The 27,234-nt window shown below is 43.9% G+C and overlaps 1 protein-coding gene across 2 annotated transcripts in view; it reads left to right on the plus strand.

Moving 5' to 3' along the window:
- The first annotated feature begins 553 nt into the window (after nucleotides 1-553).
- The window catches only part of LOC135919285 (uncharacterized), a 39,604-nt gene continuing 12,923 nt past the window's right edge, over nucleotides 554-27,234 (plus strand). The window contains exons 1-9 of one of the 2 annotated variants that reach the window (XM_065453026.2): nucleotides 554-855; nucleotides 6,056-6,237; nucleotides 12,153-12,249; nucleotides 13,699-13,754; nucleotides 15,811-15,858; nucleotides 17,426-17,540; nucleotides 19,797-19,857; nucleotides 20,364-20,462; nucleotides 25,103-25,183. In XM_065453026.2, the coding sequence (XP_065309098.2) occupies nucleotides 6,075-6,237; nucleotides 12,153-12,249; nucleotides 13,699-13,754; nucleotides 15,811-15,858; nucleotides 17,426-17,540; nucleotides 19,797-19,857; nucleotides 20,364-20,462; nucleotides 25,103-25,183 (720 nt within the window). In that variant the 5' untranslated portion in view covers nucleotides 554-855; nucleotides 6,056-6,074. The remainder of the gene's footprint in view (nucleotides 856-6,055; nucleotides 6,238-12,152; nucleotides 12,250-13,698; nucleotides 13,755-15,810; nucleotides 15,859-17,425; nucleotides 17,541-19,796; nucleotides 19,858-20,363; nucleotides 20,463-25,102; nucleotides 25,184-27,234) is intronic. The other variant, XM_065453024.2, reaches the window with a different exon arrangement.

A 27,234-nucleotide genomic window follows, 5' to 3' on the forward strand; every position in this document is an offset into this window, starting at 1 on the left:
ACAAGTTTACTACTATCAGCGTTTTAACGCTAGTGCTGAGAGCTTAAGTGGCGTCTGCCAAATGGTAGGCGCTATAAAAAATTTAACCACCAGCTCATAAACTCTTCAAATCCTCGTACAAGTGTTGAAAGGCCCTGCTTGGCGAACTGCGTTGATGAGCGTCGATCGAAATGTGAAAAACGTGAGCCATCCATTCCGCCGCCAGTTGTGGAGCGCCTCGCGCCTGCCGCATCACGCTCAACATTCCGCAGCAGCGGAGAGATGCGCGCATCACTGCGTTCATCTTCCGCGCGCTTTGTTTACACGGCAGTACGTTGACTCCGCTTACGTTGACTACCGCGACCAACCGGTGACAACTAACCGTCCCGCCACAAGGAGCTCTTCAACCTGTCACCGTTCGCCTTCAGACCTTGCTCCGCCGTCAAGCTACGCGAGAGCGTAAGAATGAGCCAAGAAAAAGAAAAAGTAATAGTAAAGGGCGAGAGAGGAAAGAAAAAAAAAAAAAACGAAGGGTGGTGGTCGAGTTGAAGGAAGTGGGGGTGGGTGCTCTTTGACTAGTGGCGCCTCCTGGTGCGCGCTCGAAAACGAGTCGAGGAACCCTGTGGTTTTCGTAGCAAACAAACATGGACGTCCACGCACGAGCTGTGGAGTTTACGTCTAATTGTCGCGGATACCGTGCGCTTCGCGAAGACTGAACGGCCCGCCGGCACGCACGGGAAGGAAGCCTGGTCGTGGTCGACGAATGTGGCGAGGTTTCTGCGACGGTCAGCGTCGCTTAGGCCTAGCAGCGAAGCGAAATGGCCGCTGCTACGTTCTCGCCGAGCTCGGACCGACGCAGTTTTCCGCTTTCATGAGGTAAGGTCAGACGCTTCTAGGCTCGTCAAACCACCGCGGACTGCACACAGGACGTTTGCGTGGCCTTTAAAACCGACTGTGGTCGTGTCAATGTCTGGGCTGAGCCGCTAACCGACGCGGAACCAGCGCTGCTTCGGTGACGTGGTAGGAAGAAAAAAAAAAGAGGAGGCTATCGATTCGACTCGTCCGTACCAATATTGTTTCGTCCAAACATATCTATGGCCACACGAAACTAGCAAGCGCATGGAAAGACGTTCAAAGCCTGCCCAAACATTGCGAGCAGCGGCAGGCGCAACTGTTTCCCCCGCAAGTCCGAGCGAGCTCTCTCCGCCAAGACTGGTTCCCAGCAAACGCCTCTGGCATCGTAATCAAATTGTGCATTGAAACTTGATGATCGGTCACTGCCTGCGGCATTACGTTGCACATTCATTGCAATTGGAAATTTGTTTCTTCGGGACGCGATCGAAGGCCATAAGTGCGGTTATAAGCTACGTTGCAGTTTCTTTCTGCGAGGCTTGGCGCAGGCCTTAATTACCGGAGGAAGTTGAGCGTATCATCGTGATCGCCGTAGTAATTGGGGGCCGAGAAAAAAAAAAAAACGAAAACACGTAACTTTCATTCTCGACACACATTTGCCGATGACCGTCTCCTAGAGCGAAACGTTTTCGCCTCCGTGCCATATTTTCACTGTTCAGGGTAGTAGGCGCTGTCACGAAAGTTGGGCTGGCAGGGGTTGACGTCTGCTTAGCTTGACGGTGTTCAGGTTGGTCCGAGTGTCGCGCTGCCCGGTTGATATGTCGGCGATTACATTTGGCCCGAATGTGGATGGTTAAAGTAAGGGCAGTTTGTCGGAAGTCGCGTTGTTGCTGGGGTCTTCGCTTTGCAAAGCCTCCTCGATTGAATGCCACTCGGCATTGAGGTCAGTTGCATCGTTAGAGTTGTTGCCTCAGACAAGGCCCAAGCTGTTGTAAAAACGACCGGGCACACTTTGATCTCGATCCTGTACAAAGGCACCGGCTTGGCAAGAAATCCACCCACCTGCACATTTGTTTTTATGATATCTGCCCAAGCACCCAGACCCAGCCGTAAAATTCGCCGTGTCTCGATGCATTGCGTCAACACGACAGGCGCAGTGGGGTGGTTTGACTTTCAGTGATCAGGGTCATGTAATAAGACGCTATCAGAACAAGAGATCTCAGAAATGGCCTGCGTCGTGACGCAATTACTGTCTTGTTTCATGATTACGTAGACGAAACAACCTTCTGGTAGGCGCTGCACTGTAATAGACTGTCCTAGTTTTGGGTTGTCCCTTTCAAGTCGCAAACCTCGCTTGTGGTTCCACATTTCATCTTACATTTAAACCATACTTAAGAAAAGCTTTGAAAAACATACCTAAGTTTTCATACATTGAGAGGCCTCCCGTGATAGTTAAAAGGGCAGTTTTTCTTGTGATATTAGTACCTAGCGGAGTAGCTGAAGCTACGAAACATGCTCTAGCAGACGAGGTTGAGCAGACGACGCGTAGCTGCTGCGGTCACGTGCGTTCATACGATCGCTCTTGGGTTGACGTCATCAATAGCTACAACAGAATGTAGGTGCAGTCGACCCGGTAAAGGGTACATTTTTTTGCAGTCTTCAACATCTGCATAAGTTTGTTGTCTGCAGTCACATAAAGAAGGGAACACATTTTGATACTGGAGATTTCTATTATTTTGGAGATATATAACAGATTGGTCTGTGATTGTTGTTGCTGAACCAACAACAGTTAGCTGTTGTGCTCAGGCACAGAGTGATAGTGATGGGTTTCACTGCCATAGGTAAAATTATACTCTTCCGAACTCCTCAGCTTGCTGCAGTTGATTGTATTTCATACACGACCCAGTGTTTATAGCAGGTAGTAATTATCACAGATGGCTTCACCATTGCTTGTCTGTTTTTAATTAGGGAATGAAGAATGTGGATGATGCCATGATTAAGGAAACTAAAGTTTGTTCTTGGTTGATTATCATTCCATTACATGGGGGGGCTTAAATTGTCTAAGCAAGTTTTACATGAGTGAACTCTTGAGCAGTCTAGTTGACATGTCTGTGGTTGCACCTACCGTTTTTAAAAGCAAATATAGATCTGCCTCATTTACTCCTAGCTAAAACTTCATAAATTTATATTCGTGCCACATGAGCACAACAAATTACATTAGCTACTCGATTACTTAATGTTTAATGACATTTCTGCTGTGCCACCCAGACATGCTTAATAGCTTGAAACTTTAATGCCATCATTGGCATAGTGCATTCTCACGACTCATTTGGTCATTGAATCTGTACTGTTGTACTCAATGTTTGCAGTTATGGCTCCTTGGGAAATGTGCATTTTTGAAATCAACTGCATTTTTTTTTACATAAAATAGGCTTCTTAAGGTAGTAAAGTTAATAAGCTGGAGCTGACAGCTGAACATTTCACACTTTTCTTTTGTAAACACAAAGCCAGCTGAGCAATTTCAGGGTGATTGTTAAGGAAGTCGGGAATGCAATTCTTGAACTTTAGCGTGTGGAAAATTTGGGGGGATATTAAGATTGCTAAGCAAAATTGTTGCATTAATTCCAGCTATCGTCATTGTGACATTTGTGTAGTTGAAAGTGCCTGTGTAGCAGCAAACTTCAAGTATAATGGCATTAAGAAACTTAAGGTTGTAGGCATTTAATGGCAATGATCTTGCATATGGCAAGAGTATCAGAATTAAGCGTTCAGCAGAGTTCATTGACAATGAAACCTCCTGTGAAGTTGCTGCTGATGCTAAAGAATCTTGCCTAGTTAGTGAACTTCCTATTTGTTCGCAAATACATTGCTTATGAATTTTAATGAATTTTGAGAAATCTGTAGTTGATAACAATCTAAGAAAGCTGTGAAAATGCACTGCTGTTCAACTCGGGAAGAATAAAAGAAAATGTTGCAGTGGAGGCAAACTTATTTCAACCTCAGTAGGTTTATAAGCGAGGACAGGTGTTGGGTGGCATTGTGGGTGGGGCTCATACTGAATTCCTAGATTGTCATTGAGTGTAGGTTTTAAAGCATTTGGCATGTGAATAGAACCTCGACACTATATTCACTTTTACAAACAATATTGCACTGGCGGGGTTGTTGGGTCAAGTAATGTTCGTTCACTCAAGTAATGACTGACTAAAATTGCTATGCAGGGAATGTTTTCGCCAAATACCTGTGATGGAATTTAAACAGAACTCTCTCAAATGTCACATCATTGAAGTCGGTTTCAAATTTGTAAAGGCCAGGCATGATAATTAATAAACGTTGCCAAATAATACATATAATGTTAAGGGACATGAAGACAGGGGAAGTAGAATAGACAGCAGACGGGGATAGCCAATGTTCTAGTTGACATAAAGAGGAAGGAGTGGAGTCAGGCAGGCAATGCATAGGGTACAAATTTACCATGGATTTGCAGAATGGTGGCCAAAAGAAGACAAGCGCAGCTGAGGACAGCAGCGAATTGGGTGGTGTGACGAAATTGGGAAAGTTGCAGGCGTAAGATGAGGTTCGCTAGTGCAAGACGGGAGGGATCGGAGACGGGAGGATCGAAAAAGAAAAAAAAACAACTTTTAGCACTCACCAGGGTGGTAAACTGCAACTACGTATACCAGTTGTAATGTGCAGCTATATTACAGCCCAAATATCCCCCCAAAATAACTTGGTGCCAATTCTAATGTGTACCAGGTTTAAAGTATATTATGGAACATACAAAGGCACATAGACATGCACACAGCTGAACCTTAACAACTAGTTGCTCTCGGAGTCTGATGATACCTCCTTTTCGCTGTCTACCAACCACAGGAAGTCATCTTCAGTTTCATTTAATGCATTAGAAATGCCACACTTCTTGAAGGCTAGCGGAACCATCGTCAGCGGGAGGGCATTCCATGCACCGTGAACCCACCTTGCGAAGCCTCTGAGCTGAGCATCACTGTCTTCAGACAACCCATTTGATGGGAGTGTGGCTAGCTAGCTTGCACTAAGATTGCTTTTTTTTTTGTAAGAATTGGTTTTGAGTTTGAGTAGAATTAGTATGATTGTAATGTGCTTGCAAACTTGAATGCACCTTTTACTTAAGAAAAGGTGCGTTAGAATTGTGCAACTATGGTAAGTTCAGGTGGTAGTCTGTGCTCACCCTCTGTGTGGGTCCGTGCGTATTTGTGCAGTGAGTATTTGTGCAGTGCAGTGTATTTGGCTCGAGCTAGTACACATACTCAAATACCCAAAAAAGTGTACAGCAGGGTGGCCGCAGCGGTTGCTCGGTGATAGAGAATCGCATATTAATGCGGAATATGCGAGAGGTTCAGATCCCACCTGTTTCAACTTGTCTTTTCATCCACTTTCATTTCGTTTCTTTTTTTATTTGTACAGTTTAATTGTAAACAGCAGTTAATTTCTCCTGCGCTTTACCTGGCTTCATTGCCTGTTGTCTTCATGCTGTAACAAACGAGAGATTGAGCCCCTCGTTTCTTCTATTCTCATCCATAAAAGACGCTGCAAAATAATGGGCTGATTGACCTTTTTCCTAACTTGCAACTGCGCTTCTCCTCACTGTCACCAGGGGTGGTATTCTGTAAGACTCCACCTAGTGGACTGTCGATTTCGGCCGCTGCTGATTGGATGCAGCTGTACGAGCGAGTTGGAGACGAGTGGCCGCAGCCAATCAACAGTGGCCAAAATGGACATTCCACTAGGCGGACTCCTACAGAATACCTCCCCAGTTGTTGTTTGGATGAAGACAAGGCTGCACACGTTAGGGCTTGTTTTTTCTCATGCACGTTCTCGTCACAAGGACCACGTCTGACATCTTCCAACACAAGCGAACTGTGCTTGTATCCCCTATTTGCAAAAATATGACTACTGTGCCACCAACCATGAGCTGGGCGAACTGCCTCACAAGAAAGCTAGTTGCACATTCATGAAAAGGGTGTTTGGGAGACAAAACCACTCTACAAGCTAAGTTTGCTTGGCAGAGAAATTCATTTGTTGACTTCCAAGCAAACAAAATTTTCACTTGGCAGTCCGCGCTCGTCCTGTGTGTGCGGTGCTAGATTGTGCAGCGGATTCTTTTGTCCAATTTGTGCCGACTACTGAAATTAAGCGTTACGGTCAAGCGTAGTGTATTGCTCAGCCTCTCTCTCCCTCTATTTTGCAGGGAGCGGTGGGCATAGCGGATGGCGGCTCCGCAGCAGGGCAGAGGCGCGCCGCCAGGAAGCGCGGGTGCCTCCAGGGTCGGGCCCCGGCCCGACGTGGTGGGCCTCAATCCTTGCCTCACTTGCAAGCTATGCAAGGGGTACCTGGTGGACGCCATGACCGTGGTCAAGTGTCTGCACTCCTGTAAGTCGCCAGCTCCGCGTTTCCCTCCCGATGTTTTTCTGGGAATCTGAGGTTTCTCGGTTCTTGACTTGTGGCTATCCTTCAAATGGGTCGACAGCGGGGCCAGTTTGTTGAGCGCTGTGGTTTAGATAAACACTGCAGAGAAACAATAAATCAGTTTAGACAGATGAAGTTGTATTTCAATAACTCGCACTTTCGTTAATTTTAAAATGACAGGTCGATTACTCGAAAAAGTTTTTTGCCCGCAATCTCTGTTTTGGAATGTCACTGTGAGGTCACGGATTTCAAACTGTATTCTCATATTTTAGCTGTTGGGGCGCAGTATATGTTCATGAAAATTTGTAAGGTCAGTCATTGGCTCCTTTATAGAAATACAATTTTGTCTTTTGTTACTGATAAAAATCAGCTAGGCCCAAGCAGGTGTTATATTCGGCGGACGGAGGAAGGGGGTGTTGTTGAAGGATAATTTACTAATACATCTCAAATTATTTTTCTCTGTAGTGTCAGGTAAGGCAAACAAACACACAGTGATCGAGACAGGACGAGCGCTTGCTGAAGCTTGTTCATTCAAAGCATTGGAATTCGTAGGAAGGAGATGGGCAGCGCAAGCAGAGAGATGGCCAAACAATGAAACATGAAAGGGTGACTTTTGGGAGCGTTAACTTTTTATCAGTATTGTTATTAATGGGACCCTGAAACGATCTTGAGGATATTGTACAAATGTACGGAGTCATTAGAGTAGGCCTTTCTGATCATTGACGTATCTAAGTGCTCCGCAAGAAGGGTGTAATTTATTGTAAGGTTTTAAAGATGTACATCGCTGCCGATCGCAGCACACTGCTCGGCGGAATATTCAGCCGCCCCTACCCACATGACGTAAATAACCCAATTAACGTCAGTAGGGCGAGCTATCCTATTGGCTGCCCTGGGCGCGCCATCGATAATTTTTCTGCCTTTGTGGTGAGCAAATGATGCTCGTAATAGTTGGAATGTTAGTTAACTTTTTTCTGTAAAAAGAAAGTAACAGAAAGAGAATGCACAAGAACAATTTCTCACTGCACTTAAGCACTTCCGGCACACAGCAAGTGTCGTCTGCTTGTGTTACAACGTGCTCCGTCTTCGATGAGAGCTCTGCGGTCATTGTCGGTCTCAGTATTTTCCTGAGCACTATGATTCGGCTTTGTTGCGTTGTGGCCTGCATACATAGCGACTGGCGATATGTCAAGCTGCGACATCCGGTCGCTCTGCAAAGCGGCAGACAAGCGGACTGGCTACAGCACATCGGACTTCCACTATCCGATCGGCGCCAGGATTTGCGTGTTTGCGACAGTCACTACACCGGAAGATTACTAGTTCAATAGCGTTTCGAGGGTCCGGTATTAGGGTAAACACTAGCACAAGGGGACAGGGCTTGGCCGTTTGACCATGTTGTTTTGCGGGATGAGCAAAAGCGCAAATTTGAATGGTCTGCACTGTGCAGCCGCCTTGTGGCATAGAGCTCAACCGCACACAGTGCAGTAACGAAATGTATTCTTCTTTGCTGCTGGCATAAATTTTTTGCTGGAGTGTAATCATTAACACATTGTTTTTGTAAATGTTTAAAATGTTTTACACTTGGTTAGAGCAATATTAGCTCTTCGTTTGGCTGGTTAAACTCTGTGCCAACAGGTGGCTGGACCGTGGAGACCGATCAGGCTGCTCACGTACGTCTACGCTAAAGTTCCTTCATCAGCTTGAGTTTATGCGTCCACCATTCCGTCAAAACGCCCAGCCCGCCTGTAGTTACCGGAATACAAGACATGTTCGGCGCTGCAACAGAATGCTCGCAACGCCCGCTGCTTCGATAGCTCTCGCTTGGGGTGGACTGCCAAGCAGCTGGCGGAGAGTTTGGATAGGCTTCGCGCTCTCGCTCCTAGAGAACCGGAAGTCGACCACACGACGTGCCATCATGACACAGAGCCAGTGAAGGCTGAGCTTAGCCCCGATCACTCGGCGAACAAGTTGAGGGGGAAATGCACGACTGTGGAGGAGAGTAACTTGTAATCATCCGTAGCTATCTTAATATGAGACATTTCACACAAATTGTGGTGCGAATAATTAACTTGAGCTGTACCCTATGCGTCTACAAAATTTGTCCGAACCGTTTGATGGGCTTTTTAAGCTGCCAATTTTCATACTTTGACAACACTTGATTCAAGCTGCGCTTCCATATATCTCTTGTTTGTCTGTTCTTGTTTCTCCGTCTCTTTCACCTATTGCCTGGCTTGGAATTCCAGTGCTTCGAATAAACTGATTTCAGTGAGTGCCTGGCCTGGCTCGGTCATTGTGGATTTGCGTTTGCACTTTGGACAGTGGGCAAAACCTTGTTGGTGTTAACTATACCTTCAAGTCATACTTGACATGAGCAAACTCTTTTGTGTCACCTCATTGAAGATGAGGCAGTACTGCTGTCAGATTCAGAGCATCAGTCAGCCAAACAGCTAGTCTTGTGGTCGGTCAATTTGTATAACATCTGCCAAAGACAACGGTACTTTTTTTATGATTGTGCCTCTCATCCACTATAGCACATGCTGGTGTGATGCATATAAGGTGTTATTCAGTTTGCTTTCGGACCGGGCAACAAGTGTTCTTTGTTCCACTTTACATATTACGACATCTCACGATATGTCTTTGTGAAGAAAACAGCTTTCTCATTTAATTTGGCCAGTGCGAGTACAGAGTGAGCTGCACTAATAATTCAGGCTAAAGGAGGCGCGCATTTTAAACAATCCCTTGCAACTTCCTTTCCTTATTTACCGCATGCGCGAACATAAAAAAAAAAAATTTAAAAATTTGAAAGTTTTTTTGCAGATATACCTCCCAAAGAGGCAGTAAACATCTTTTGTTTTGTTGTCGTATGAAATAAGTCTGTGCACGTGACTTCCAAAGCCATGTTGCGTCTTCAGAGTTTTATGTCTCTTTAATTATGTCAGGTGTTTTAATAACCTCTGTAGCTTTCTTTTCTTTAGTAAACAGATTGCACTAGTAAACTACCTCAAAGCCACCCGGAGTCTCTTGCTGTGGCCCTGGGTTCATTGTAAGGAAATGTTTTCGCAAGATGCAGCTGCAGCTTTTGATAGGTCATGGCTAATGTGAAAAACAAGGTCAGGCTGATCTAACAGATTAATTTTATCAAAACCATTGCTTCTTTTGTTTGGTAGGAAAAGTAGTCATATTAGTGGGGTAACTAAAGGCCCGAGATTATTAGTCTGAGAAGCTTGAAGCATTGGAAGAAACACATGAAATAAAGCAAAGGCACATTCAATCTCTTTGAGATGCATCAGGTGCTTAGGATAACCTCTTCAGCCAATAAACATTCAAACTTTTAGCCCTGAAGGGTGACACTGATGATGGCAGTTTAACACGGCAGATTTTACAGCATTCCTTTACAGTACTTGGGGCTCGTAATTTGTAGCCTTTGAAAATTGTCAGGTTGAGTTGTGTTTCCCTTTTTCTTTTTCGGTTAACTAATGATAAACTTTGCCTACGATGCACTTGAGTATACTTTCAACGGTCATTGAAACCAAAGGCCATTGAAATGCATGTATACTCGATTTGCTCCTTTGTGCGAGCTTGCGGAGGAGAGCCAATAGGGCTTGCAGATTTAAGTGGTCTTTGATTTTATTTTAATGATTGTTTGTTTGATTTCAAAGTGTGTGTGACTGCAATATTAGCCAGGTGTTGTAAGCTATGACAACACACGAAGTCAGCACATAAAGCCGGTGCCGCACCAACTGTGAATTACATTCGTACTGTTTTCCGAAGTATCGAGCCATCACTCTTGATAAAAGTGACTACGGTCGACCTGCCTAATTTAAAACTCGGGTAATTCGAAATTTCGGTTAATGTAAGCGAATGTAGGAAGTTTGTTTGGCTCGCAGTGTCTTTTGTGACATTTGAAAATCGGTTAAATTCTCACCGGGAATTCGTTCAGTTCAAACCCTCTGGCTTCCTAAGGCACACTGTTGAAGCCAGAACCAGTGAGTGAGAGACGTGATGGCATGAGCAAAGAAAATGCGCCCATGTTTGATTTAGCAAAAGATTTTCTTGGGTGAGTTTGTTTATAACTGAGAAGAAAAAAACTGTAGCAAAAAAAGATGACAATACAAGCCCACAGGACTGGTACTCGTCTCTGCCTTGTTTCTTTAGTGCTAGTTTTTCCTTCTCAGTTATGAACCAACTCTCCAAGAAAATGTTCTACTAAGCCGTCTATGTCCTACATTGATCTCTTTATTGAAGCGCCAGTCCTGTGTAATCATCTCGTTCTTGCTTCTTTCGTGCTATGGTTTTTCTTTCCCATGTTTGATGTTGAGACAGCTGCGCTAATTGACGGAGACCAATGCATCTTGACGATGCAGACCCGGTTACATGTTCGCCTCCATGTATCAGATGCACATCCTTAGTGAGGTGGGTAAGGGCTTGCATAATGATAGGGCCTGTGGCTTGCGGGGTCTGAAATTGAGGACATGGCCTAAAATTGATGACTCCAGTTTAGAAAGGGAAATTAACTTTGCAAATACACTGCACCACACTTGTAAATTACCGACTGCACATTCTAGTCTGGCGAAATCTAGTTTTACTGTTGCAGAACTTGTCACTCGTACATCTTAACCAAACAAATTAACAAGAAGTTTTGAAATAATAATTTACCATCCTAAACTCATTATGTGTTTCACTTTAGTGTATCTTTAACAGCTCGTCTGTAACAGTTTGTGTCCTTTGCCACATCCTTTGCCACATCTCTTGTGTGTGTGTCTGGGTGAGTGGTAATTTCAAGGATTGCAGCAGATGAGAAGACGTGTTGAAGTAAAACCTTGCATGTACCTACTAGAGGTGTTCTATGCATACTGGTGAGAGTTGTGGACAGTGCTTGCTAAGATTTTGAAGCCCACTTGTAGTTCCTATGAATTTTGGTAGAATGAGTTGACACCACAGTGGAGAGAGAGAGAGAGAGCGAGACAACTTTATGTCATGCTAGTAAGTGATCACGCCCATCAGTCCTGAAGCTCGCTGGCCACTCACATAATTGCCGATTTTGATGCAAGCAACCAGGTGCCACCATCGATCCCTTGTAGATGTGGCCCGATTCAGCCGATTTGCAGATGAGGGGATAGCCTGAACTTTTGTTTTTTAAAAGAGCGATGGCAGTCGTGGTCCACATTCCCATGTATTATGTACTGTTCATGAGAGTGGCTTGTTGGGCTAGTTGGTACATGGTTATGCTAGGAGAATGCCAGCAAACTTTAGAGCAGGAAAAAATCGAGAGGCAGACATAGACAAGCCACCTTCCAGCCATCTTCCAGCCACCTTCCTGTCTCTTTGTCTATGTCTGCCTCTCGATTTTTTCCTGCTCTAAAGTTTGCTGGCATTCTCCTAGCATAATTATGTACTGTGTCAGTTGTTGCTGCCTGTTGCAGTGTTTTGCTCTTCGATTGGGCATCCATTCCCAGTACCGACATGATGTGGTCCCTTGCTGTGAAATAAAGCCCTTTTTCACTGTTTATAGTGACCTTTCTGTAAACTTCTGCGTCAGTGAAAGGCTTCATTTGGAAATCCCATGCAGACCTTTAGGCTTTTGAGTTGACGGTGTTCTTTCTGAAGGCCCATGGAGAGTTTGTCTAGATTCTTGCTGCGGGATGCCCTGTGCTGAAAGCTCTTCTCCCATGTCCCAGTTGGGCCAAGGGCCATCCCACTCGGATGCAAATGCGTTGCTTATTCTCTCATTCACTGTGCGTTCTAGATTGCATGTAGATGGCATGGAAAAAGAAAAGAGAGCTGGTGTCATCTTTTGTTCAGCCTAATATATGTCTCTTCTTTGTCCCCATTATTCTTCTAACAAACCTTGGTCTCGCTCTGGTTTTGTTGCCTCTGTGCAGTTTGCAGGTCCTGCATTTTGAAGCACCTCGAAACTGGCCATGCGTGTCCTGTCTGTGATCTGCGGCTTTCCAAAATCAACATGGAGAATCATCTTATGTGAGCACTTTGTTAGTTTTTGTATTTTCAAAAGTCTGTGCAAGTATATTACAGCAAAGTTGATAAGGGGAGTCCCACAACATTCGATACCGTGTCATATCAGTTTCTGTATAATTTCTTTCGATGTTTTTAATGAAAGGAAAATTAGACATCTGCCTGTTCGTAGCAATTGCTAGAGAGGAAACCCATACGGTTTTGTCGAAAGAAAAGCCTCACAGAATTCGTCCTGGTCTGGGACTCGAACCCGGGACCACCACCTTTCCGGGGCGGTGGTCCCAGAAAGGCTGCGGTCGATATAAATTTAGATATTAAATGTCCTCCAGAGAACAGCAGCCAGCAATGCCACCTGCATGGCAGCCTCGAAGCGGCCGTATTGGAACATGCAGCCAAATAATGCCAGCATTGGTATCGCTGGCACAGCACACAAAAACATTTATTGGCTATATGGTGGGGGGACTATTGCAGTACCGTATTTTCTGGACTGTCGTCCGCACCCGGTGCATAGTTGGCGGGGGCCAATTTGGGCTTAAAATTATTCTTTTTTTTTTTTTCGTAAATAGTCTGCAGGGACAACTTCGACAGAAAATAGTTACTTTATCTTGTCTGCAACAAGTTAACAGTAGGTAAGCAAAGATTTTGTCAACTAGTGAAAGCCTGTCTCCTTCAGTACACCACAGCAAGGTTTTGCGTATGTGCTCACAAATCCAAGCACTGAAAAGCAGGCACATTTAAGTATTGTGAAGACTGCTTTTGCTTGCTTATTGTCACGGTGTTCCATACTTTAGTGCGCGAGTCTTAAACCCGAAAAATTTCACCAGCTTGCCAGTATGGGCTGGAAATATAGCTCGTGCGACCCTTGCGGGGCTCATTTTGATAGATTATTTTGCACAGAAAAATTTAGAAAACGCAGTCTGGCCTTGTCACGCTTAAGCGCACCTCCGATCTTAATAAGTAAAAAGAATCTATGGTTCATACTCACAGATAGTCCAAACCTCACGAAATCTCAACTTTCAAGTTTGTAGAGTCCATGGACTATAGTCCGGAAAGTATGGTGCTAAGCTAGAATATAGTAAATTATCTGAAAGGACTCTGGTATAGGAAAGGGAATGGCACCGAACATAGTCGAGCTTTTGCAAAGTCATGGGTGGATTTGAAGCAGTGGCAAAGCAGACCTATACGAGTTATGAAAGATGCGAGGACTCCCTCATACAGCTTCTCGCCATCTTTGATGTACTAGTTCGGATTTGTGTACATTTACAAAGCGTCTTTTTTTTTTTCCTTGTACGATTGCCGTTGTTTCATTATTCTCTGTTTGCAAACTACGCCTCTCTGATTCTTTTCGGCACTTGTCGTTCCAGCTGCTGTTGTTGTTCATTGTTGAGGTGATGCCTTATTTTTATTTTATTTTTTTAACATGTCCCTCCTGCACATGCTTTCTCCTTTTCGCAGAAAGGATGACACTTTACAGAATGTCGTGTACAAGGCTGTGCCAGGACTTTATCAGAGTGAGTTTCATGTTGCCCTGTTGCTGGGAGGCTGAGGGAGTATTACTTCATTCGCTTGCATATGATGCACCCTTTTGTTTGGAGAACTTTTATTGGGTAGGTTTCCCCACAAGCATCAGATTTATGGCTAACTCCCAAAGCCATGCAGTGCACCACGACTGATGCAAACGATACACAACCACAGATTGCACTTGCGTGCTCCAGTTTTCAGGGATTACAATGTGTTGTTTGCAAAACCTCTCTAACCTTTTTGGCTGGTAGAGCCTTCTAGGCCTAGGGCAACTACAATTGCAAGAACTTCTAAGTTTGGAGTACAGGTCTAAGTTTTGCTTATTCTTATTCTTTCCTCCTCTGGTTTCATTGCCCTCTTTTCTGTTGCTCGGTTACAAGCACTGAATCTCTGTAGTGCAGTCTGGAATTGATGTGGTGCGGGATAGATGTGTCGTCAAACATTTCGAGATTGTAACATTTCCTCCTGGCATGTAGCTACGCAAACATGAATTCCTGGGATGTTGCTTCTGCTTCTTGCTTTTCACCGGTGATTGTTAAGCTTGGTGGTGATGTTTATCTATCTAATATTTTTTGCGATTAACTACCTATATCCATTACACCTAGTAATAAATGATTGCTTTCTTATGCCTGCTACGGGTCGCTGCTGTTCGGGCTGCTGAGTACGCCATAATTGCTCGTTCCTTTCAGAGCTCACGGCAGCCACACTATGTGAAATGCCAGAATGATTTCACTTAGGCTTAAAAGTAGGACTTTTGCAAAACCCTTTTAAACAGTTTAACAATCTCACGTTAACTGTGAATTAATATATGAAATTTGTCCACTTCAGACACTCTAACAGACACAGTGTACAGCACTGGCATTATATGTACTTGATGCAGAGTTATGGATTTTTAAACATCATGCTCAAATTTTTTTTGTCATACTTTTGGGACAGTAGTGCATTGCAGGTCTGGTCTGTGACGCGTGCTGAACCCTTGGTTCAGGCCGCTCGAAAATTTGCCACGTAGGATTACGCCACGCTGCAGATGGACGGTGATACGAGATTTCCTGTCTGTATTGCGCTGAGAGGGATGTATGTGATGCATTGCTACTTTCAGCACCCGCTACAGAAAGCACAGTTAAAACCTTCATATTATCTGGGAAAACATTACAGTACTGGGTGTTTTGGCATTGAATGCTTCTTCGAGCCCTGATTCAAATTCAGCTTCCTAGAGTCTCAAGAATATAACTTTCTCTCGAAGTGCAGCAAATTTAATTCAAAGCAGTCCAGTGGTTGCCTCGTAAAAACACTTCTGCATTATATATTTAGTTTGGATAGGGAAACACGCATATCCTGCAGACTAGACATAAAGAAATTTGGTTAGTGCCGACACCTAGGGCATATTATACCAAGCAGTCTCTTTCTTGTACTGTTCCAGTATTATTAAATAAATTGAACAAAGAATTGTTTGACCCCTTTCAGCATTCAAGTGATGTTATTAAGCGATTTTTTCTTAGCAAGATTACGTAATATTGCACTCAGTTTAAACCTGTACCTGTTATTATTTTTTCCGTTTCCCCATGACCAGTTATTTGTTTTTCTAATGCCTATGTTTGTGCTGCAATGCATAGCGCTGCTTTTTACGAAGTGTTTTGTTATTTTGTTTCACTGTTTATTTGGAAAATTGATAATCTTTGCCTGTGTACTGTACTGCCAAGTTGATAAAGGGGGCAGGACCTCTGTCAAGCTTACGAGATTTTAGTCCTGCCTCCTTCTCTGTTCAAGAGAAAAATAAAGACTGAATTGAATTGAATTGAAAATCAGAGTGGGCCCCCGCGCTAAAGCTTCCTCTTAAGTGCTGGTGAAAGAACTGCAGGAGATCTAAATTTAATCCACAGCCCCCAACCACTATGATGGCTCTCGTAGATGAAGTGTTGCTTTGGTATGTTAAAAAACGCCACCACTTTTTCTTTCCCCTTATTTCATAAACAGTGCTGAAAGAGAACATGCTCGTAACTACTGTTTGTGTTCCTTGACGTCATGAACTTTTTTATTTCTTTTCAGAGGAAATGAAGCGGCGGCGGGACTTTTATGGTTCCAAGGGCAGCAAAGGTAAGTCTACCGTAAATTTGAAGGCAGTATAGTACATTTGAAGGCCACCATAACGGGCACTGATAAATTTTATTATTGGATGTAAGGAAGTAAGTTCAACATTTCGTTGGTCATGCTTTATTGTAGCGAGCATTTGTTGGGTGTCTTGAGTGTTTGTCATATTTGAGTAGATAATGGACATTCACTAAACTATGAACATTATGCACTCGTACAGTAGTCGCGGCATCAACATGTGCGTGCTGCCGAATGGTTTGTTCTTAAATGCCTTGGCGGGAATTTTGTACCGACACCGTTCACAATGCTATTTATTTTTGTGTTTCGTCAGTGGTCAGAGCGAGACTCCGCCCGAGTTATCAATGCAATCAGCAGGCTGCGAGCGGGGGAAGGTTGACATAGAATCAAGCGGAAGGCATTGCTTCAAAATTTTATCACTTCTAAACAAAGTGAAATATAAAAAATTATGTTTAGCCCCTTGGGCAACAAAAGGCCTATTTACGCTACTGGGAGAGTTATCAGTTATTTATGTTATTATCGGAGGGAGTGATGCAGGGTGTCATCCCCTCTGGACCCACTTTAATAAAGTAGCACTGCCGCTGTGTCCGCATGTGGCTTGCATTATTTGTGGTTCCGTGTGTTACCTTTAACCTTAAAGGCTGTCGCTTTTGATGAGGAACTTGCGATATTAATATGTAGACAGGCAATCTTTTTCTCTTTCGCGTTGTTTCGTGCTGTGACCCTACAGCTACTGCTCTGGGCACCGCAGGCCACCAACAGCATCTTCACGTGAACGAAGTGTCTGACACAAAAGTTGGCTTAATTTTTTTGAAAATAATGTCACAAGCCACTTTTTCTGCAAAATGGTCGCCTTCATACCAATTGCAGCACTAAGCCTAAACGCTCAGTCGCCCAGCCAGCACACAGTAGTGCTCCTTGCACTCATTGAAACGCTTCTCGTGCATTCTTATTACGGAACTGGTGCAGTGGAGTAGCAAACTAGCCTGTATGAAAGCTGCAGTGAGCTGACACCGACGTGCCTGAACCACAAATTACGCATGGACGCTCGTGTCCGTTACAATATGTCATGTAAACAGCCATATCATCATCCGTCGTTGACAAGAGTTGGCCAGGCAGCCAGACGCTGCTACGTTCGAAAGTGACTCTCGAATTTGCCGATTTAATTCCCGCTTACATGTTGCAAACTGTGCCCGCAGGCACGATTGAGGTGCCCAGCTCTGTCCCAGTGGGGTTTCTCGCAAATTGCACGACGATGCGTCTTGCATGCCACTGTCACGAGAGTTTCTGCTTGCTGATTACGGAAGTGCGAATGTGGCATGCAACGGCTTCTTTAAATCCACAATGCATTGCAAAATTTGTTCTCTAAATTAGTAATCCGTCTTTCACAGCTGTGCATCGTTTCACGCCGTTTGCTTTGAGTAGAGTGTCAGTATCCGCCTTGCAGTCTCCTGTGGTGTAGAATGTAGCAGTTATGTACAGGATGTGCTGCACAAGCAGTAGCATTGTGCTGAAGCTGTGTTGCTGACAGCTTTTCTATCCCTCTTTTTGTCAGCGGACCAAGCATCATTAAGCCCCGAACAAAAAGGAGAACTAGATAGCTCGAGTTCCGGTCGCATCATCTTCAGTCCTGATGAAGCGGTCAGCCTGTCTTTGGAGTACAAGCCCATGTAAGTGGCCATCTTTTAAGTAAGCACTTTGGTGAGTCCCTGGGAAGAGAGTTCTCAGTCTTGCCTACACCTTGGGATGTGTCCTTCAAGTTATCTCAAATCGATGCTTCCTGTGGCTTTGTTCTTCCTTGTAACGATGGAGGAATTCCGTGCCTGTTTTCCGAGCCTCCATGGAGAGCTTTGCCAGACATTAAAGTACAGCTTCAGGCTTGTTTAGCAAAAAAAGACATAGCGCTGTGGGCCTTGGTGGGCTATTACTGAGTGACATCTTGGGTGTACAAAACAAAAAATACATTCTGTTAAAACCAGGATTTGTACTAGTCTGCGATGCCCTTGAATGTAAAACTTCTATCAATAAGGTCATGAGAGCTTTAATTGCTTAAAAGTCCTTAAAGTTTGCTTTCGGCTAAGCTCAGTGGATTTCATTAGTGCATTTATTTGACCACGAGGCTTATGCAAGCCAAGAGTCAAGCCAATCCAAACTGATTATTATTTTTGTGGTAGAATCCTTCTTCTACATCTTCATTTTCTTCTGCTTCTTTCTTTTCTTTTCTTTCTTTTTTGTCTTTGTGCCTGGTGGTACATTTGTGAAAAAGGCTCATCAAGAACTTTTGGTTCGATGTGGAAGAAAGAAATTTGACCTTGTTGTTTGAGGTGGTGTTTAGTCTTCAAGCTGTCAGGCATTATGGTGCTTTAGTCCTTAATAATGCATTATCGTGGCCTTAGAAATTTAACTTTTCATAGTACAAACTCCTGTAAAAAAGTAATGCACACATGTTCAGTCACTGTCATTGCCATCATTATCAGTTTTGAAATGTTGTACAGGGATCGCATTTGCCACCGATTAGATATTCCTCCGGTCATAGTATTGCCGGGTCCTGGTACACAGCATGCAAGAGACTTGCTTCAAAGCTAAAGTATGCAATAACTTCTGGGAACCCTCTTGAAAGGTTCTGCCACATTCTTTGGGCAATTTATTGGGAATGTGTTTAATTATTAACCCATGTACTAGTATGACTGTCAAAATGAGAATTCCACATCAAAGTACTGGGAGCATATTGACTGGTAGATTGACTTCGTCATTTAGAATGAAAACAAAGCACGCACTAATAAGACAAGAAATGGAGACTGATGTACCACACAGATTGTTTGGCTTGGGAAAGCAAAATTGAATCGAAATTGAAATGACTAAGTTCCAGCTAGACCAACAGCAACTAGTCTAAAAGCCAACACAAGGGCAATGTTGGTAACTTAGTCAGAAAGTTGCTAAATTTAGCAAGTGTTTAGTCACCTTAACAACAACCTTGTCATTTTTAAGTCTGAGTTACCGTTTAGTGAATTTCTGTTTGACTTATTGACTTAAATAGCCAGTAAATGGCCCTAGCGAAATTGCGCAAGTGACTTTGGCTAATTTAAGGCCCTTGACTCCATTTTATCGCAGAAAGCGTAAATGCATTTCAATATGTCACTGCTTCTAAAGAGATATCGTAGAACTTATTAGTGAACCATATTCTCTTGGTGCATTGAAGCTGCTTTTCTAGGCAAAGCACAATATCTCTTGAAGTCTGCTACCGCTGTGTAAAACTGGGTCGTCGTTTATTTTCACAATTCCTACTGTTGACTTGCCATCATAAGAGGTTATCTACGAACAGTTAGGACATAAATCAGACAATTTTGAGCAAGCCATCGTCAAGTGTGCGGGATCAAATCCCGCCTGCTGCGGATGCATTGCGATGGGGCTGAAATGCAAGAAGGCCTGTGTACTGTGCGTCGGGTGCACGTTAAAAGAACTCCAGATGGTCAGAATTAATCTGGAGTCCCCTGCTATGGCATGCGTCATAACCATATCGTGGTTCTGGCACATGGAACCCCTGAATTTTTTGAAAATCATCATCATCATCACTTAGCGACTTTTCTTCAAAAGCCGTAGCGTTTTCAGTTGTGACCTGGCAACTTTGTCAAAAATAAAATGCCAACATTGCACACGGCTTTCGTTCTAAATGAACATTTACCAATGGGTTAAAAGCAAGTTCTCTGACTTGGAGTTGTAGCCTGCAAATTTTAGTACAAAAAGTTCTAGCTTTCTTTTTTTTTTTCAATAGTGCCATTTTTTCTTTTGCACCTTGTGTTTTCTTTGCGGAAATAAATAGTTGGGTGATTGACGAAACTATTGTGTAATGTTTATCAGTTGTTGGACTACTGTTTGGTGGACAAGTAGTCCGCTTCACTACATACAAGTTCATTTGCTCTTTCCAGTGTTGATGTTAAGACGGAGCCTGAGGCGTCTACAGCTGGACCGAGCAGCCAAGCATTTAAGGTGGGTGTGAGTTACCTGTGGCAGCAGGGTGAACTACAGTGTTTACTAGAATGTATTGCAACTGAATTAGAGGGAAGCTAAAGGGAAAGCCAGAAAAGGCGCAGAAAGGAGCAATGGATGGCAACACTGCCTTGCGAGTTCCTGCACCAGCTAAGCTTGACGGCACATATTTTGACAGCGCCTGCACAGGTCTGGTAAATTTCCTGTTGGGGAAAAATGGACTGCGTCGTGTCCTAAGGAGCCAAAGACTGAGTTTGGCAATTTTCGGGAACTCGTACTGAAACACAATGGCCCATTGTCTTCTATGCAGTTCAACGCTACTTGACAACATTGACAACTTACTAAAAAGGGACGCAAGTTCTAGAGATAAAAAAAAATCAAGAAAACATATTTTTTGAAAATTGTATTTTTGGAAATTGTGGCTTTGATGAACTCTGCATTCCTTCGTGGTAAATGACAGCTCACTTCAAGTGTGCACCTCTTATGTTGCTTTGTCGTTAACACAGGAGCCCGCAAAACGTTACCTCAACTGCCCAGCCGCTGTGACGATCGCCCTACTTCAGAAGTTTCTGCGTATGAAGTACAGCATCAGCACAAAATACAAGGTGGGCTGGCAAAAAACTCCTCATGAATCTTTGCAAATGCGTGCATGTGTCAATTCAGTTTATCTCGCCTCTTTGCGTTAATGATGTGTGGGTGCTCATAGACTGCTTTGAGTGGCTTTTGTGGCTTTGCTGGCGATGCTGCTGAAGCACGTCTTTCTTTTTCTTATCGTTATGAATGTCACTGATTCTGCATCAGGTTGCGATATTTTAAAAAAGATGTTTTCTAGATGCCCTAAGTACAGTAGAACCTCGTTCATATGTTCTGGAAAAGCAATGCGAGAAAATAATACTAATCGGAAGAATTTACGATCCAAAGTCACTAAAAAATTTGCCAGACTCAACTGTAGTTGACATCTACGTAATGCAAAGTGTTCCGTGAATCATTGCAGCATGACAGGCCAACGCACACCGCGCTGGTGGGGCTTGAGCATCCTGGCATGTGTGTTGTCATTTTTGCATTTGTGCTCCTCGAAATTGGCCTGGTTCAGCAGCTTCTCTGGGTGGGGCATTTTCGCGGGATATTTTGAGGCGCGCCAACCCAGCGAGAATCGTTGCGGCGCGAGACCCAAGACCCAAACAACCCAAGACGCGCTTTGTGGTTTTATGCGAAGCATATTACTAGAGCTCAATGCCTTCAATGACCTTGAGTACTCATGCCATACCACGTGACACCGTGACGTCACGACAGAGGAGAAACGAGGCTCCAACTCGCGCCGTCGCCTTCAAGGCTGACCACGTGACACCGTGACGTCACGACAGAGGGGAAACGGGGCTCCAACTCGCGCCGTTGCTCGCGGCGTCGCGGCGGTATATAAGCAGCTGCGCTTGCCTCTGCTAGACACTCACGAGGTGAGATGCCTCCTGGAGACAGAGCTGCTCGTTGGAATAAGAAGCGAAGGTTGCGGCGTGCTACAGAGACTGATGAAGGCGGGAAGAATGTCTCGCCAAGCAACGTGCTCAGTATGCGTCTCGGCGACAAGTTACTTACCAAGTTTAGCCACCAATATGCTTCGCATCTGACTAGGCTTAACCAAGCTAAGCCTCAGCCAATTTTTTTCTATGTGCACTGTGTTAAGTAATGTGTTAAGCACTGTGTTAAGCACTGTGTTAAGCACCGTGTTAAGACAGCAATGGAAAACTGAAACGAAATCGAGCAGTGGCCGATGGCGGAATACGATGCCACCAGAGTGAAACATGACGTTCACTTTGTGCCACCTGCAGCTGGGAGTAGCAGCATGTTTGGGTCGTTGCCTATTACAAGCATGCAGTACGCTTCCAACCCCACACGCACTGTCAAGCAGATAGCGGAGGATGCTTATTGCAATAGGGTTGGCGGGGATAGCTGTGAATGTGACGTTCGACGTCTCGCAGGGAGATTTGCCTGTGCTGGTATCATTGTCATATCATTGCGATAGCTGTGAATGTGACGTTCGACGTCTCGCAAGGAGATTTGCCTGTGCTGGTGTCATTGTCATTGTCAGTGTCATTTTCACATCACACAGGCAGGTAAGTACTGCGGGAAAGTTGCTGCCCAGGCTCCTACTGCGCTCGATCGCAGATGCCTCGTTGCTTTTTGTTCGTATGGCACATAGCGGCCTGAAAGCTTATCATCTGATTGCAATTTGCCAATGTACCGAGAATTAGTGCCTGAAGATAGTGTTTTCCTAGAATGTATTAGCCAGTAAAAAAGAATCGTAACTGTATTGGGTCATTTTTTTGTGTTCTCGATCGTGAATGTTGGCCCTGAAAAATTCTATGAAACAGGATTGTATCAACGAGGTTCTACTGTATGTTAGAAAAAAAAAAAAGCTGGCTCTTGTTTATGTGATGAAGGTATGCAAAAGGCCTTCAGAAGCATGCAGTTGGGGGCGTTTCAAACACATTGTGTGGCCATGGCTTGGCCATGCAAGGCCAGGAAGAATGCCGTTGTCCGCGTCACAGAAAGATTTCACACCACTGCTGCAAAAAGTGAGGCAGACAGACAGAAAATAAAGAGGGTGCCAGTATGCAACGTACAGCACTGGTAAGACGAGTAATCAGAACTGAGCATCATGCAAAGGAAATGAAAGGAACGCACCTGCAAATTGGGACAAAGGCCTGTTACCATATTATCTGGGCTATAATTCACACCAGTTGTACAGTTTGTTGGGTCAAATTTAGGCTTAAAGGGAGTATTAATACGTATTTTCAAAGTTCATGTCACCTGCTTTCAACTCATATAAGGATTACACTTTGCAGATATGAAGGTTTGGAAACTTGGGATATTTCAATTTGGTGTGCTTAAGTTGGTCTCAAAATGTCAGACCTGGCACCACTGATATTATGTCTATATCATGACACTGAGGAAAGTTTGCTGATGCTTAGTAGCAGTAAGGCTAGGTAGGGGTATTCCCCATAAAGAATGCTAAATGTGGAATAAATGAATATGCTGCGTACGTTTTTTTCCTGGCTCAGCTGGAATGTGTCAGCTGCAGCAATCACAAGAAGGGAGCGAGTCAGTGATTCATGATGTCGCAACACCTGCATACCTTCTGTGACGAAACCAAAAGGGCTTTTTTTAAAGAGGGAGATGTTATAGTAAAGTATGAAAAGTGCTGTCCCGCTTGGCAGTATGTTTTCTGAGATCTAGAGGGCCTGAAAAATCACACAGGGAAAGACAAGTAGAAAATAATGTTTGTCCTTAGGTAGTCCACACCCGTTTTATACTCTGCATAGAAGAATTACGGCTCAAAATAACTTCAGCATTTGCCATCTCAGTGCCACGGCAGCTGGCTAAGAATGAATGCGCTGTCCGTGGCCTTACTTCTTTCACTGATGCGTTTGCATACGTAATATTCTATATCCACATCAAATGAGATTTTGTGCAGAGATCACAAATCCTAGCACTGGAAAGCACCCATACCGAAGCCGATAATGAAAAGTGTTCAAGTGTAGGATTTGCTTGCTCATTGAGGGCTGCCGCTATCAGCTGGAATATCGGTTATGTGCAGCGAGAGTCATTCCTTGACGAACTGAGTTCACTGTGATTTAGCACAGTAGAAGTTGCAGGCACAGTCTGCATCTTGGTGTCTGCATCTCGGTCTGCATTGTGTATAGCCGCTTCTGGTGCTGTGTGCAGAATTGTGCATGCCAGGATTATTTAATATGTGTCGCAAACTTCTTTAAATACTTCTTGAAGGACCTATCATAAGAAGCCAACAAACACTGACATTAAGTACAATATTGGGGAAATTACTTGTGCTTAATAAATGAAATAAAGAAACGATAAATTAATGGAAATGAAAGTGGGTAAGAAAACAACTTGCCACAGGTGGGGAACGATCCCACAACTTTCGCATTTCGCTTGCGATGCTCTACCCATTGAGCTAACGCGGTGCCGTTTCCCTATCCACTTTCTTGGGCATTTGTTTCCTAGTAGAACCCTGGGAGCGGGGGGGGGGGGGGGGTGGCTGTCAGCCAACGCCAACACTCGCAGACCTTGGAAGCGGATGTGGAACATCCTTTCTGCCGCAGGCATCACGAGGACGTGATCTTTTTGGGTGAAGGCAGCCGCTCAATAAACCCACACATGCTACCTGAATGCATCAGTGTTGCTGGATTCGAGACCCTCGTTATCTAATAAATGAGAAGAAATGGGGTAACTGAGGGGTCCGATTTTTATTTATCAATTTTTATTTATTTAATTTATCGTTTATTTATTTCATTCATTAAGCACAAGTAATTTCCCCTATGTTGTCCTTGGTATCAGTGTTTGTTGACTTCTTATGATATGACTAATAAAAATCGGGCCCCTCGGTTAACCCCCTTTCTTCTCGTTCTTGAAGGACCTGTGTGGCAAGTTTCAATAATAAGCACGGTTCAGTCCACAGTTCCAATGGGCGGCAACCCGTAGTGCATATGTTCTTTGCCCTCAAAGGCTTATATTGCCACAGTCACATCCGAAATAGCCGTGAAGGCCTGCCAGTTAAGCAGTTTGGTGCTCGAACTTTAACAGGAAACAGCGGGTATATGCGTTTATAATAAAGGAACACCTACTATATGTCCCACTCTTCGTGTGCTTCACCGCAGTATATTTCCTATGCTTGACTGCACAACACTGCTGTACTGTGGTGGAGTAGGCTTCTGGGAACCAGATTATGCAACCTTTCTGAGACCTTGCCATCCTTCCTGCACTTTGAAGCCATCGGCGAGGATGATGAAGGCAGAATTGCCATCAATGCTGGCAGTGGCAAATCCTCTCAATAAAAAAACATGGCGCATGATGCTAAACATGACATAGTTGGTGTTCTCATGCCTGGCATTGCTGGAGCCAGTTCTTGTCAAAAGTTCACATTCTGTAAACCTGAGAAAACTCCTTAAAAAATGAAATCTACATATCTTAATCTGTTCTGCAGCTGTACACTTGTGGTTCTGAAGTTGCAAATGTATGTGGTGAGACTAAATTTTCAGTAGGCAGAATAGGTGCATGGAGGCGGTAGTCTGCAGCCATATATAGCCAGAATCACATTAAATTTCTCCTTTCAAGCGTGTATGGTCCATGGGCTGTAGTCTGGAAAATGCAATATTACCTTTCATGTTCCTTTAGTGTGCAGATGCAAAGGGCATTTGTTTCAAGAGGGCTTGTTGCTATCTTTTTGCAGGTGGACATACTTTACATGGATGATGTTCTCTGGAGTGATTACATGCTTATGGATATTGCCTACATCTACTCTTGGAAAAGGGTATGTGGGGCTGTGAACTTAAGGATGTTTTAGTTGGGGGGAAACATCCGTTGAAGCCTTTGAGTTGAGAGGACGACTTATTTCGCCATTCCTGCTAATCCTGAGGAATAGTGATTAACATTTACAAAGGGAATGCACCAGTACGCACTCAGTCCTAGCTAGTCATCTTGATAGACTTCGCATAGGATTTAGTTTAATATAGGGCTTAGGAATGCTCATCAAACCTGTTAAACATATTCACTTTCTATTGAGAATCGTCAAATGAGCGTTGAAGCGCTTTCTCACATGCTGGTTTCAGCCAACTAAGAAGAAGTCCGGCTTGCACCTCAATGTAGTTGTGTAGCTTTGATTTTAACTTCCTCTTCTAAATGAAACCCCCGCAAATTATTTCTTTCGTCTGTGTATGTACTTCGATAGCGAAAACTGCTTCAGTGGATCAGTGGCTATGATGTTCTGCTGCTGTTACGAGGTCGTGGCTTTGATGCCTGGCTGCTGATGGAGGCAGAATGCAAGAATGCTTGTGTGCTTAGATTTGGGCGCATGTTAAAGAACCCCAGACTGCCAAAATCAATCCAGAGCCCCTCACTATGGCCTGTCATAGCCTATTGTTAGAACTGCACTGAGAATTATGGGACACGTAGTAGACGACAAGCACACATTGTACAAACGTGGGCCCCTTCGTCGTAGTGAATGTCTCGTAATACTTGGTGCAGTTTTCATAATGTCGTACATATCTGACTATCTTTTACTATTTTCTTAGAATGGCAGATTCTTGCTGCTTGTTTACGATTGTTGTTTGACAAATATTCTTATGATTTGTCGCATGCATACAGTTTAGGACGAAAACAACTTAAAATAAAGATAAGAAAGATGATTGCATAGCCGAGTGATCTTCTTAGGGCCTAATTTTTCGAACCTGTTGATTATGTGAGTATACCATGTGACAGCAACATTAAATGATAGAACCGATGCATGATGGCGCCTGAATCTTCGACGGCCATTACGTAAATATTGCATTAATAAACTTCATAAACATTTCTGATTGTCTGCAGCACAGATAATTGTTGCTGCAGCTATATAGAGCATTAGTAGGATGTTCTTGAAGGCTAGTAGGTTCATACTTGAAGGAAGTGTCAAAACCGCACGAAAAAAACGAGTACTGTTGTGTTGTGTGTCCCTCCTGCTTGTCTTCGTTTTTTTTAGCTCAGTTTGAACCTTCCTTAATTTCCTTCAAATGTATAAAGCAGAGTGTCTGATTACAGTCTGCAAATCTTTTATAAACACTAAGCATATTCAGTACCATATTTTACCCGTATAACTTGCCACTGTGTATAACTCGCGCTGCTATCACAACAGCCCAAAATAACACGTGGACACTGCGTACAACTACCCTAACTTGCATCTTGGCAAGAGACAATCTCCATTCACGGATGCACAGCTCATCCAAGTCGTATTTTCGACCAGCGACTCTGTTTCCCTACTCTTTGGCGATGCTGATTATCTTCAACTTCTGCAGCATTGTAAAGGACGGCTGTAGAGCGCAGCTCATCATGATTCAAGTTCCAGTTTGCCAGTACCACTTGTACCATTGCCACACTTCGCTATCTACTAAGCACAAAATTGCAGCCTGTAAAGAGGAGGAGAATGGGTGACCATGAAGGAAGAGGGGGAAGGGAGCTTCAACAGGCAGGGGTGGGGAGAGGGCAGGGTTCTAGGAGATAACGAAACTATGCATGGCGGAGAACCTTGCCTTGAGCTGTGGCTTCAAGACAGTCAGATGTGGCTTCACGGCAGCGCGTGCCGCGCTGCGGTGAAGCCACACCTCATGGCAATATTCGCAAAGAACGCACACCGCGACTTTGCTGATTAACTTTATACATTTTTTGGTGTGGGTTGGGCATTCAACAATAAAATAATTAGCTCTTTTAGTTTACAACAAATTGTAGGCTCTTTTCTTGCTTTCACCTGTAGTGTTTTTCGAATTCCAAGGCTTGCCGGTATGGCCATATGAATTAGCCACATTCTTCACTCTTGTAAATCTCATAGCCAGC

The sequence above is a fragment of the Dermacentor albipictus genome, chromosome 7 (assembly GCF_038994185.2).
Source record: "Dermacentor albipictus isolate Rhodes 1998 colony chromosome 7, USDA_Dalb.pri_finalv2, whole genome shotgun sequence".
Taxonomy (NCBI): domain Eukaryota; kingdom Metazoa; phylum Arthropoda; class Arachnida; order Ixodida; family Ixodidae; genus Dermacentor; species Dermacentor albipictus.